Source organism: Pteropus vampyrus, unplaced genomic scaffold (genome assembly GCF_000151845.1).
Source record: "Pteropus vampyrus isolate Shadow unplaced genomic scaffold, Pvam_2.0 Scaffold103, whole genome shotgun sequence".
Classification (NCBI taxonomy): Eukaryota; Metazoa; Chordata; class Mammalia; order Chiroptera; family Pteropodidae; genus Pteropus; species Pteropus vampyrus.
The window spans coordinates 1,602,535-1,616,215 of record NW_011888884.1 but is presented as its reverse complement, the minus strand read 5'-3'; the positions used below and the strand labels follow the sequence as shown (position 1 = coordinate 1,616,215).

The following is a 13,681-nucleotide window of genomic DNA, read 5'->3' as shown; positions in this document are numbered from 1 at the left end:
TCTGCACCTAAAATGCTACAACCATCCCAGAGCTCTGACCTAAAAGAGCTGACTTTGCAGTATCCTCTGAGAAGCAAGGCAGATCACCTTTCTTTTGTCGCTTGCCCTGTCTCTTCCTCTTTAAGGAAGAAAACTGGGTAAAAGCATGGAAAAACTGTAGCGTTTTCTGCAAATGCAAAAGACACATCTTCTCATTAAACTGGCAGTTGCTTAAGGAAAGAGATGCATCTTTGACTCAGCATGGTATCCACCGGCCCCTGGCTTGGTTCAGTGTATACAGCAGGCAGACCCTCAGTAAATGCCTGTGCCTCTTCATTATTTGCTCGAGTTTTTCATTTCATGACGGCCTTGAAAACGTCAACCCCACCAGGTTTGAAAGGCAACAGAGCAGAGTGGCCTAGAGTGTGGGCTGCCTTCCTTTTCTCATCTGTAAATAGTGACAAGAACACTAGACCCTATGCTCAGGGACTCCGTGGGAGCTGAGATATGTCCACATACATCAGCCACCCAGAGCCTAGCAGAGAACAAGCTCCTACATAGCTACACATGTCAGCTACTGTCACTCTCCAGTTTCGGTCTCCGAGCTGGCCCTTTTGGATATGAATTGCATTCAAACCCTCACCAGACTCCTCTCCAGGTGTCTGACTCGCTGGTTCTCCACATTGGCCTCATCTAAAACACAACCAGAAACGAACTCAGGTTTTGTGGCACCTTAAAACTGACACCATCTGGAGGTCTTAAAGAAAATGCCAAAAACATCTTACATTTGCAAACTATACAAAACCAAGGACCAAGCAGATATGGTACTAGACAGGGCTCCTCCCTACTGCTGCTCCACCCCCAGGTTCACCAACATGCCATGCACAAAACATGGGGGTCACATCTCAGCTTCTCCATCAATTCCACTCCTAAATCCAGCCACCAAATCCACTGGACTGCATATCCTCAAACTCCACTGCATCTGCCTGACCCATCAATGCCTTAGTTTAGACCCAAAGTGCAGCTCACAGCCTCTTAGCCTGACCACCCAACCTCAAACACCCTGAAGAGCCAAACTCCAAGTGGTCTTAGCCTCCCTTCCTATCTCCTCTGCTTCAGCATCCCACAAACTACATTGTTTTCCAAACACATCCAGTCCTTGTCCTCCACAGTGAAGTTGGCCTCGCTGTTCTTCCACCTGGACTGCCAAACCTTCACCACTCACTGTCAAAATCAACCCAACAGTCACCGCCCACCCCCGAAGTCATCCCTAATGGAAATCCACCTCTACTTTCAAGGAACCTCTAATGGCTTCCTTCATTTGTCTAGCTACGATAGTGCCCAAGTCATGCTGTCTAGTGTTATGGTTAAAGTTGTTTGTTCTCCTTTTTAAGAGGGCCAGATGGCGTGCAATGCAATTTATGAACAATTCCACACTCCAAATGAGCTCCTTGTAAGCAAGGCCCACATTTTTGACCATTTCATATTCCTCACACCAAGCCTTACACATACTAGATGATTCCTATTTTTTGTTGTCATTTTCAATAAATAAATAAAATAGCTGAAATAAAACAAGTCTTCTCAGTAAACAGAATAAACCATAGCTGTCTGGAAAACTCATATGTGGAAGAGCTCACTCACTGAAGTTGAGTTAATAAAATAAATGACATGTTGCAATAATTCAAGTACAAGCAATTCTTTTTCAGAAGACAGCACACAGTTTTTGCATTTTTCTTCAGGAGTTTTTTTAATGAAGAAGAACTATACACCACAGCTTTTAGAACAAAGCTAAATACTTCTGAACTTCAAAGCAAAATAAATCCTTATGAGGCATTCTAAACAAATACTTCTGACCTTGGGTTCCCTGCTCTCTCATTAATATATCCCACATCCAGATCTCCGCTGCTCAGCTTTCACCCTTGAGGATGCCTGGGATCTGCCACTGCCAGCTGGTGGCACAAACGGGAGCCAGTGCCAAGCCAGCCTGGGCCCCTCCCTGGACTCTGACTGGCCACTCTCACTGCCATCCAGTCAGCACTGATGCACCCAACACAGATTGCAAGTGACTGAGCAGGTGGCTTGGGCCCTAGGTCTCAGGCCCTGGCAAACAGGAACGATAAGAGGACTGCAATCAGTGAGATGCTCAGAGTGAGCTGCGAGTTAATAACCAACTTTTGGGAGCCTTTACAGTTTACTGGGGCTTTCCTGGGTGAAGCCCATGTCCATTTCATGGGCAGGTGACAGGGCAGGCAGTGTTTCTGCTGAGCCAGGGGAGAACCACGGTTCACTTTCAGAAGAGCTGGAGGAGCCTCAGAGAGGTGCTGAATGTCACTTAGCCACTGAGAGTAGGAGCCTGGAGGGCTGCATGCAGGAAACTGCTCTTATTACACGCTAATTACTGCTCATTTGCCACAGGTGAGCAGCAGCCGGCTGCATAGAGCAGCAGCGAGTGTTTCAAGGCAGCCAAGAAAGATCTGCCATCCCAGAAAGAGGCTTGGGACCATTTGGTCCCCAAGTGCTCCTTTAGGGGTAAAACCCCATGGTTCCTGCTGCACTGCTCTTTGCCCCGGCACCCTTCTCCCTGAAGTGTTCATTGATTCTGCATTCCCTAAAGTGTGTGCAGGCACCTCTAGCCGGAAGAGATGGAAAGGGCTCACTGGGGGCTTCCAGGAGAATGTAAAGGAACCTAAACAGGAGTGAGCTAGAGAAGGAAAGATTCCATGGTCAAGGGAGACATTCAAAACCAGTGCCAAGAAAGTTGATGAAGAAACAGAGGGTGGACATAGAAGAAGAAAAGACATTCTTTTATCGAATCTTTCCAAAGACAGAGTTTCAACCTCTTCAAAGGAGGACCAGCCAGTGGGAAATGAGGGCTCACTAGCAGGGCTGAACAAGGAGCTGCAATCTCGGGTGTATTACTTCAAGCCTCAGTGCCTTTGCACATGCCAATCTGGCCACCAGGGAAGCTGTTTCTCCCCTGTTCTCTCTGAAATTTTCCAGGTCCTCTGTTTCCCCTTCACAATCCCCATCTTAGGCCTTCCTATGAGCTTATTTAAAATGCTCTACAGCACTTTTCATACCAGGTGTAGTGACTTATCTCCACTCAAGTTCCTTGAGGGCGAGGAATCTGTCTTACTGTTCTGTGTGCCCTGACTCAGATGCTTTAAATAAGGCCAGTTTCCGGTACCAACTGCAGAGCTGAAGTAAATGCCTCTAGATCCTGCAACTGCTCACCAAAAGCCACCAACACCAACGGACTTCAGGTCATTCATAGAGAAACTGAAGTCAAGACATGAATTTCTACTTAGTGAGGAAAGGCCTGTAAGGGAAGTGTAGGTATTTGGGGGCTTAAAGAGACGTGATCGCTCTGGTTCCACTTAGGTTGCCTCAGAAGAGGAAGCGGGTATGGGAGACCAGCTCAGAAAGACACAAGAGAAAAATACAACTTTAAAAAAAAAAAAAAAAAGCAAGCAAAAAAGAACAGAACAAGGCATTCCAGAAGTAAATACAGGTGATTTATAAACATGGGCAAAGATACTCAACTCCGTCAATAACTGGGGAAAAGCGAAGACCACAGGACTTCCCACTAACTCCCACCAGACTGGTAAAATAACACAGGAAAGCTGCACGGTAACAAGTCTTGGAGAAGAATGGACCAGCAGACGCTTTTGTATGCTGCTGGGACTCTGGAAAAAATTTCACGTGATCAAAACCTTGCTCACTTCTTCCCAGCCATTCCGCTCCTGGGTACACACCCAGGAGAGATGCGTGCTCACATACGTGCATCAGGAGGCCAATTCTAGAAGGTTCAAAGCAGCATTTCTTTACAACAGCCTCAAACTGAAAATATCCCAAATGTCCACCAACAAAGGATACATTTCAATAGATTACTGCAAAGCAGTAAGAACCACAGCTACCCCGTCAATACGTGCGAATCTTACAGACACAGTAGTGAGTGAAAAATCCACTTATATAAAGTCCACGAACATGTGAAACTAACAATATGTTGTTTGGGGAAGCATACACATGCAGCAAACCAACAGGAAAAGGAAAGGATGAGAGACCGACTTCGGGAGAGCAGGAGGGAGGGGAATGCGACTGGGAGAAGCGTGGGGGTCTTTAATAGCACTGGTGACGGTCTTTGTTCTTAAGTTGGGTGGTGGGAACATGCATGTTCATTGCATTATTTTTCTATAAACTCTTCATGTAATAGACACTCTTTTGTATTTAAATTTCATCATTAAAAAGTTCAGAGTATGTGCTGGGCAGAGGACTTGCCAACACTGAGCAACTCAAGACAAAAATGTCCGGGGGAAAAACTAAAAGCAGACGACCTGGAAGGGTGAGCATGAAGCAAAACAGTCCCAGGGCAGAGGTTCTAGAATGCCAAGAATAAAACCAGGTGGGAAGGGCTGGGGACATCCAGGTCTCCACTGGAGTACCACTAATGAACGGCAAGACTGAGTTAGGAAGGCCTGGACTGGCACAAAAATCCATAACTCGGATAAATGGATAAACCAAGTGTGGCATATACATACACTGGAATACTATTGGGCCACAAAAGAGAATGAAGTTCTGACACGTGCTACAACATGGATGAACCTTGAAAACATCATGCTAAGGAAAAGGAGCCAGACACAAAAGGACAGATGCTGTAGGATTCCACTTATATGAGATACTTAGAGTAGCCAAGTTCATAGAGACAGAAAGTAGAATGGTGGCTGCCAAGGGCTGTGGGGAGGCGGGTAGGGAATGAGTGTTTTATGGGCACAGTTTCAGTTTGGGAAGATAAACAAGTTCTGGAGATGAAGACTGGTGATGGCTGCCCAACAATGTGAATGTACTTAATGCCACTGAACTGTACACCTAAAAATGGTTAAAATGATAAATTTTATATTACTCACATTTTTTCACAATTAAAAAAAAATCCATAATTCGATACGGGTGTAGCTGAACAAGAGCGCAGGTAGGATCAACGAGAGGCACCGTCAGGCCTACCTCACCTGCCTGAGCAGACATAACATAGGATACTCACAACAGCGACATTCAGATCAGGACCCAGGCATGGAGGAGACTCCACAGAGCTGAGAGACGTGGACTCTGCAGGCACCTGCAGAACCAGCAGCCCATGTCCCAGGGCATGGCTGGCAGTGTGGACTGAGCTCCGTGCTGGGAAGCAAGGAAGCTCTGAATGATCCCACTGGAGGCACAGGACCCTTGGGATATCATTTTCTAGTTCTTAACTTCAAAAAGGAAAGCCTTTGAAGTTAAGAACTAGAAAATGATATCCCATTTGATGGGCAGGTGACAGGGCAGGCAGGTGTGACTTTGACTCAGCCACCTATGACTTTGGAGAAAAGAACCTGCAAAAAATGCTGAGAAATAGTAGAACTCAAATACCGAAAATGCTCAAAGGCACAGAGGTCCAGGAGAGAAAGGGGGTTTTATTGCATGAAGTTTTGACCTGTTGAATCACATTCGAAATAGTTCCAAGGAGCATACATGTCACACAGGAAGGCTGGGTGTGCACAGCAGGGTCTAGGGAAAGAGCACTGAAGATGAGTCAGGAAACCTAGATACACTTCTGGCTCTGCGACACTAACTAGCCGAGTGGCGCAAGGCCATTTGCTCCCTAGACCACGCATAAAGAGGATAATAATATCTTCCCCAGATGGTGCCAATTAAGGGATTCTACCAGCCAGGGGTAGGACTGCCCAACAGGTAAGATACCAGCTCCCTTGCATATCAACCTCCAACCCCAAGAATAAGTAGAAATAGATATAACTCAGGGCACGCATGCATGCACACACACACAGAGAATGAGGGGTGAATTTTAGTAATTCAGAATAAGCTCAAAAGAGGGCAGAAACTGGTGAGAAGTATGTCAGGAAGGCCTGGATGGGAGGGGGAAAAAGGATACACCCCACACTTACAAACACGTATACAAAAGCACAAAGACTTAAGGGAATGAAGTGAAACCAACCAGATACTATGCAGCAGGATGGGAATATATAAAATGATTTCTTTGTGACATTTTAATGGTGTTCTATTAAGCACTTTTTAAAAACTAGCTTACTTCTGACCTCAGTGCTGAAGAATTATGGCCATCAAACCAGAATGCACTCTGGGCGAAACTATATTCTGAGGCTCAGAAGTCTCCATTCACCTTGGAACCTCAGGGGCAAGCTCAGCACCCACCCATCCACTCCCATCCTTCCACTCCTCCCATGCCCAGACCTGCTGTCAGAGGACTTCCCTAGACCACAAATCTCAGGCCAGACTGTCTGAGATCGAAGCCAGAGTTTACCTCTACTAGCAAGTGATATGGACAAGGTTCTTAACCTGTCTTAACGCAATTCTACCACCTACAAATCAGGGATAACAACAGTAACTGCCAATAGAGTTTTGTGAGGATTCAACAAGACAATCATTCAAGCACGTAGCACAGTACCAAGCAAAATGGTCAGTAAGCCTTGGCTCTTACTAAGTGCTTGACACACTCCTGCTCTTCAATGGTTTTTCATTCATACTTTAAGATTCAGGGACACAGCCGGAGCTCATAATCCTCCCCTACCCCAAGGAGTCTAGAGCCTGGGAAAGGGGTTTTTCTGGCTCCCATCCTGCATGCATTTGCATCTGCTGTTTCCTCTGTCCCAAAGCCTTCCGACTAAGTCTAATAGCTGAACTCCTATGCATCCTTTAGGACAATTCGATGTCACTTTGGGTATCGAACCGTCGCCAACTCCACCCCACAGCTCAGTTGCTCACCCTCTGCACTACTCCCTCATGTGGGGTGATGAGTCATCTATTCATGCTGTCTTCCCTTCTAGATTGGAGCTACTTCATCCCTCTTGTACCCTTCCCCAATGCTAATACAGTGTAAGTGCTCAATAAGCCTTTGCTGACTGAAGAAAATATACCTTGGGCAAACAAAAACATTTGGGAAAAATAAATAAAAAATAAGCCGGAAAGTAAAATCAAGTGGGGCTAGTGAGATACATCCAGCTCTATAGAGAAGCCAAAGAAGCTGCAGAAAGGGATTGGGGGTGGGGGGGGACTAGGGCAGAGGAGGCACACCTGGGATGCTGCAAGGTTGCTGCCCACCTCTGTCAAATCAGCTGTAGGCAACACTGGGCAGGCATGAGAGTGGTGACTGCCCCAAAGCAGGTGTTCAGAACACAAGCCCTCAGATGCAAAGGGACACTGTGGCTATATCAGCAGGACCTTTAACCTGTCGTAAAATATAGTTGATTGGAAGAAAGGGCTCCAAAGAGCTTGCTTCTCACCCCTCAGGGACAGTAGGCAGTACGCAGCTCAGATGGCCACTGGGGGCCCCCCACCACAGTTAAGGGGCCCAGAGAACATAAAAGGGAGACAGGAGACACAGGGCCTCACCCTAAAGAGACACAAACTCGAGGGTCTACAGTCCTTGTTCAATTGTGCTGGAGAGGGATTTTCATCAACCTATATAACTTCACCATTTAAATAGATATTTATCTAAAAAGAGAAGGAAAAGGTACAGATGGATACACATCACGATTTTAATAGTGGTTATCTCTGATGAGATTTTAGGTTTTTTAACTTCTCTTGCTTCTCTACATTTTCTAATCATTCCGCTTTAAACATGTTCTAGTGTGAAATGAAAATGAGAGAGAAAAGCACATGCTAACTTGAAAAAAAAAACCCCACCAAGATAGATCAGCAGCTGACCCTGCCTGCGGCAGCTGTCACAGGCCAGAGGAGGAAACCAGGGAGCAGACAGACCAGGGTCCTGTAGGAGAGAGAACAGTCCATCCAAGCAGAGTGGAGGAGGAGGGCCAGGAGCCAGGCCTTGGAAAAGGATGGATCACGTGTTTTGAGGACAAATTGTGGGTGGAGGACTTCTCTGGTTATGGAGTGGATGTTTTTCTAAGTCACTGTGCAAGAATTTAAGGGGAAGTTCTATCTGCCCCTCCCCCCACCTTTTACTATTTCGAAATTAAACAGACCTGTGCCTTCATCCACAGCAGTGCACTAGGGACAGAATTCAATGAGATTATACACGTGAAAGTGCTTAGCAAGTTAATATTTGCTCAGTCCTGGACCAGTGTAGGGTCATGTTACTGGCACTGGGGAGGCTGGGAAGACCTCTCCCCCCGCCAATATTAACACTGACAATCTAGCAAGTGCGGAACCAGAGTTAGATAGAGATCACACCTATGTCTCACTTTGGGAAGGATGTTCACCATTCACCTTTGTGCCCTGCCCCCAGCCCTCCTTTTAAAACAAAGGTATTTAAAAAAGTACACAAACTCGGGATCGATCCACATAAGTATCCGAGGCTCCCCATGGTCTCATTCACCATCTGGGAAGGGGTAGGAGTGGGTTAAGCACTGGAGGGCCACCTTCGAACAATACTTTCTCCCTCTGGGGCAGGAAAATAACAAGCCACCCAGAGGCCTGGGATAAAGCAAGGTGCCCATGGCACCCAGTACCTTGGGAGAGGGCGAAAGTCAGGAGGTGGGGCGTCTTATATGGTACCCCGTTCCTTCCCACAACTGAGGGTGAAGCTACTCTTGCCCTCCAAGCTAGACTCTACTACGTCCCTGCCCTCTGCCTTCCCCTCCCCCATACACTCAACTGACACCACCTACAAACTGTCCTGGCACTCTGCCCCTCCTCCTGGCCAGGCCCTCATCACCCCGCACCTGGACTACTGCAACAGCACAACTGGTCTCCAGTCCCCCGTCCTGCCCAGCCTCCAGTCTGCTGTGGTGAAAATGGGCTCCCTAAAGCTCAGGTGTGGCACTATCAACCCTTAGTTCAAAGATGTCCAGAGACACTCTACTGCCACTCCTCCCAATTGCCTACAGCTCTCACAGTACTGAAGCCAGGGTTTTTCAAAGGGTGTGAAGGGACCTTCCTCAGAATCACCTGGGGTGCTTGTTAAAAGTCCAGCTTTCTGAACTAAGGAATGAGAAATTCTGGGAACGGGCTCTGGGAATTTTAACTGGAGAAAAGACAATCCCAGATGAAACTTTCGGTACACTGTAATTAGAGGACCATTTGGCTAGAGTTTCCCACTGTTTGGGTAAACGTGTTCTACTTTCAACTGCCAGGAACATATCCCACCGTCCTGCCAAGAGGCTGTGTTAGGACTAGGGGTCCGTCTTCTTCCTACTGCTGATCGTACGCTCACGTCTAAAGGCCAGACAACTGAGGTTCCTAAAGTAGACCATACCAACTCTTCACTGAATGACCACAGGAAAGTCACTTCTTATCCACAGGCCTCAGTTTCCCACATACATAACGGATGGGATATGCTCTGTCTAGGGTCTCTTTCAACTCCAAAATAAGGCATGTGACCTTTATGCTGTATCAGGATGTTCTGTTGGACCAGAGGTTCCAATCCTAAAATCCGAAGAATCTGCATTTTTCTATTCATTTGTGGGGAGGGGCATTCTTTTCTCATCCAAAGTGAAACTTTTAAAACCCATCTCTCACACGACATCCAACGTCCAATTTCCACCAAAGGAGAGACGAGCAATGTGTAGCCTTCTTGGCACAGCTTTTTTCTTTTCTTTAATGTCCATTCCTAGATATTTTTCCAAGCCCTTTCCATAGACCAAAGAGAATGCATGCGACATAAGATTACAACCTGCCATTTACTGAGGCTGTTTATATTCTTGTCATGTAATCCTCCCAACATCCCCTTTTTAAATTTTTTATTTTATTTATTATTTATTTTTTTAGGCGAGGCAACCCTTGGTTGACCTCGCAGATTGCAAGGACCTTGTGAGCTTACAATCCCTTATTTTTTTACGACTACAGCACCTGGTCTTCCTAGGTGGTCTTCCATTCAAGTACTAACCAGGCCTGACCCTGCTTAGCTTCCGAGATCAGACGAGATCGGGCTTGTTCAGGGTGGCATGGCCATAGACTCCAACATCCCCATTTTAAAGACCAGAAAATCAAGGCTCAGAGAGGTGAAGTTGCCCAAGGCTGCACAGCCAGCCTACAAGACTCAAACATGGCTCTGCTGATCCTGAAACTCTCCACGCTTGCCACTGCGCCATGATGAGTCAACGTGGAGTTCCAGAGACAATGAGAGCGACTGCGCCAGATGCAACACTGGCCAACAAAGCCATGCCCTCCGAGGCATAGTGGGAGTGCTAACCAGCCAGCCACACATCCTAACAGCTTTGTACACAGAGCTGCTGGAAGACTGTGCACGCAGGGGTGGGGGGAGACGGGACTGAGCAACAGCCGCACGAGCAAAAGCGATGCCAGGGATTTAGTCAACAGAGAGCTAATATGAGTCAACAGTGGGTGCTGCTGCCAAGCACACTAATGAGATCTTCAGCTGCATTAATAGAAGGAAAGTGTCTAGGGCAGGCCGAGGGAGTCTTGCCCTACTCTGAACAGACCACACCTGAGGGCTGGGTAGGGCTGGGCTAAGGAGAGAGAGGCAACTTCCAAGGCAAGATCAGGTTTTCTGAAAAGGAATGGCTCAGAGTGGCTCTCCGGTTGGAAGGGTGAGCCAAGGACTCCCTTGGAAGCTGGTCTGTAAAGCCAACCCACTTTAGACTGCATGTTGTAGATGGATTTTTTAAGAAGATCTTTTTATTCACATGTAATCAAAGACTGGGAAACCAGTGACTATCCACGGCAAAGGTTAAGAACACTCAGGCATGCTAGGGGACACAGCCCACCAACAGACAAGGGGGCTCCAGGCCCTGCCAAAGGAGGATGGCTGGAGAAGACAGCTGCAGTTGCTTCTTCCCTTATTAGCTGTAACGAATGGGCTGTGGCTTGGCCAAGAAGTGGACTTAACACAACAGGTATTCTAAAAATGCACAAGAGACATTGTATTTGAGATCCTATCATCTCAAGTGTCAAAGTCTCCAGGAAATCCTCCCAATTCGCCCAGCCTGTCCATCCCCAGCACCCTGTCTGGCTGAGTGTGTCATATCACTTAGCATCACTTGGAATGAAAAAAATGTGTCTCCATCTGTTTCCCAAGGGTCCCAAAGCCATCTCTCATTCACCTTTGTGTCCATAGCACAGTGCCTGGCACACTGGAGACACCCAAAAAGTGTCGACTGAACTGAAAGCTGAGGAGCCCTGGCACAGTCACATTGAGCAGGGGGTGTTGTATTCAAGGCAGTTTCAGAACACAAGCATCCTGATCAGGGCTAATAAAATGGCTTATGACGATGCATAACCACTTTTAGTATGCTTAGTAAAGGAATTCTTGAAGCTAACACCACCAGAGAGTTTTAATTACAAAGGAGCCATAGTTAGCCTGGCAAGTGCACTGAGTGCCTGTGGAAGCGAATGGAGACAAAAAATCCAGCTTAGGGATATGGCGGTCAAAGGTAAATCCTATCTGTGCACCAGGCAGCCATGCAACACCAGAGCCCAGGAAGCGATAAAAAATCCAGGGATGCAGAAGAGGAGAATAATGACAAGTGAGGCCAAATGCCAGAAAGGTCAGCATAAAAAGGGAGCCCAGTGAAATGGGTCTGAAGGAGCACATGCTGCAAGTTCATGGGGAGCTAGATGCTTGGCATTAACCTCGTAACTCCAAGAATTACAAGAACTAAAACTCTGATCTGGAAAGACGAGCGTAGGAGATTGTGGTGCAGTTCTAATATCTACTAAATCTTTAATTCGATGAGCCTTGCTCACTGGTGATTTTTCTTCAACTTTCCTCCCCGAGGGCTCACATAACAAAACTAAGCGTTTGCTTTTTATTTGCCTTTGGACAGTGTGTGTGTATGTGTGTGTATTTCTGTATAAATAAAATGTGGGATTCGGTGAATCACATCTTAAAGTATCAAGAAATCTACAATCATAAGAAAACCCAGTGAATTTTTTTGTAAGTAGCCTTTAATAGTGAAGAAGCCTTTTAGGATGCAAATACACCCCCCTCCAATGAAGGCTCCACCAGCTGTAATTCCTACTGTGACCTGTTCATGTGTGTACCTTGTTTGTTGAGTCTATTCACCATGCATGCACTTTACTCAGTTTGCATCTTTCATCTCAGAAACACCACTTAAGCCTGTCGCACAAACCTGACAGAAGCAATACATTTTATTAATGAACCATCCTTGGGGGAAAAGACAGAAGAAAACCATCAGCAAGGAGCAATGTCAAAGTTTCCAAGGAGAGCATCCCTTTTCCAGATCCAAGATGCAAAATATGCCACATTCTCTTCACCCGCGAGCTGCCCACTCCTCCCGGTTCTTCGGGCCTCCTTTCCCAGCTGAATAAAAGCTGGAGAGCCTCAATCGCCGGCAGCAGTAACATTTTAATGCTATTTTAGACAACTCTAAGAACTGGAATGTTGGCTCCTTTTCTATGAATAAAAAAAACCAAACCCAAATGGGTATTATCATAACAAAATGATATCCTACGGAGAGAACTAGGAGCCACAAAAATAAAATTGCCATAAATTGAAACTGTCTCAAAATTAAACCTACACAGGGAAGCATTAAACCCCGGGCCAGGCAGGCTCTGATTTTCCCATCTAAAACCCTTACATGTTCCTAGTTCCCTCGCAAAGTCCAAAGAATTTCCCCCACCCAAGAAGGCCTAAATGCTTTTTTTGGAAGTCCAGGTATGTTATTATTTTTCCCTGGAAACCTTCGAGGTGATCTGTAACATTCATCTAAAGCTCATTCATTGCTGTGTCCTCCTTAGTCACACCCAAAGATTCCCAAAGGCACCGTCTGCCGCAGCGCGGGGTGCACAGCAGGCGCCCCATTAATGTGCAGATTTGATCTGACCAGATCTGGCCCCTTGGCTAGAAAGACACGTAGGTAGCCAGATGCCCTGGCGGGGACAGCCGGCCTAGCTCTCTCTGCTGGAGGAGGGCGGGGTGCAACCACCTGTGGGCGAGTGGCTGGCTCAGCCCCGGCGCCGCCGCCACCCTGGGGTGCCTCGGCTGCCCCACACACGTTGCCTGAGGGGAAAGCCCGGTGCTCCAGGCCCCGTGGGGGCCCTGGGGAGGACTCCCAGTGCCCCAGTAAGGGCTCTGCCCGGCGCAAAGTTGGTCAGGTCCAAGAGAGTCGATTCTAGAGTTAGCGCCCAAGTCGCCCAACCCCCTGTGAGGTTGTGGGCTATAGGGGATCTCTGGGATAAGGAACGGGGGAGCGGAGGTAGTGGAGGAGCACCGAGAGGGAATCAAGAGAGAATAGAATTGTTCCCCTGACTCCCTCCCAAACTTCAGGCACCTGCAGAGTAGCAGGCCTGGTGGGGGCTTTGCGGGGGCAAGTGGTTCATGCCAGGGCAGCCTTGCATTGCTTTGAGATTTTCTAACCAACAACCCAGCACCAAGAAACCCCCGCAGGAATCAAGGGGCGCGAAGGGGAACACCGGTCACCGCGCCAGGGGGCAGAGACGAGGAAACTCGTGCAATGGGGAGGGGTGAGACCCAAAGGATGAGGTGGAAACCAGAAAAGGTGCTACCCAGCAGTGCAATGTTTCAAGGAGAGGGCACCGGCCAGGGATGGGGCCTCGAAAGAGACCGGGACCGGGTGGTCCAAAGGGAAAACCAGGGTTAAGGGGTGCTCGCAGAAGGGGGAGAGGATCGCGGAAACGTGCTAGGGGAGCGCCCCAGAGGAAAAGCATGTGGGGTGAGGAGCTGCCCCAAGGGGCGCGGGGTGCCAGTACCCGGGACTGGCCCCGTCACTCACCGGCAGGTCCACGCTCACTTCGG

The 13,681-nt window shown here is 47.6% G+C and overlaps 1 protein-coding gene and 1 pseudogene across 1 annotated transcript in view; both read right to left on the bottom strand.

Annotated features, from left to right (window-relative positions):
• The window catches only part of EPB41L4B (erythrocyte membrane protein band 4.1 like 4B), a 119,082-nt gene that overhangs the window by 102,262 nt on the left and 3,139 nt on the right, over positions 1 to 13,681 (bottom strand). The window contains exon 2 of the mRNA XM_011364986.1: positions 13,659 to 13,675. Coding sequence (XP_011363288.1) covers positions 13,659 to 13,675 — 17 coding nt within the window. The remainder of the gene's footprint in view (positions 1 to 13,658; positions 13,676 to 13,681) is intronic.
• Positions 9,781 to 9,899, bottom strand: LOC111742889 (annotated as a pseudogene).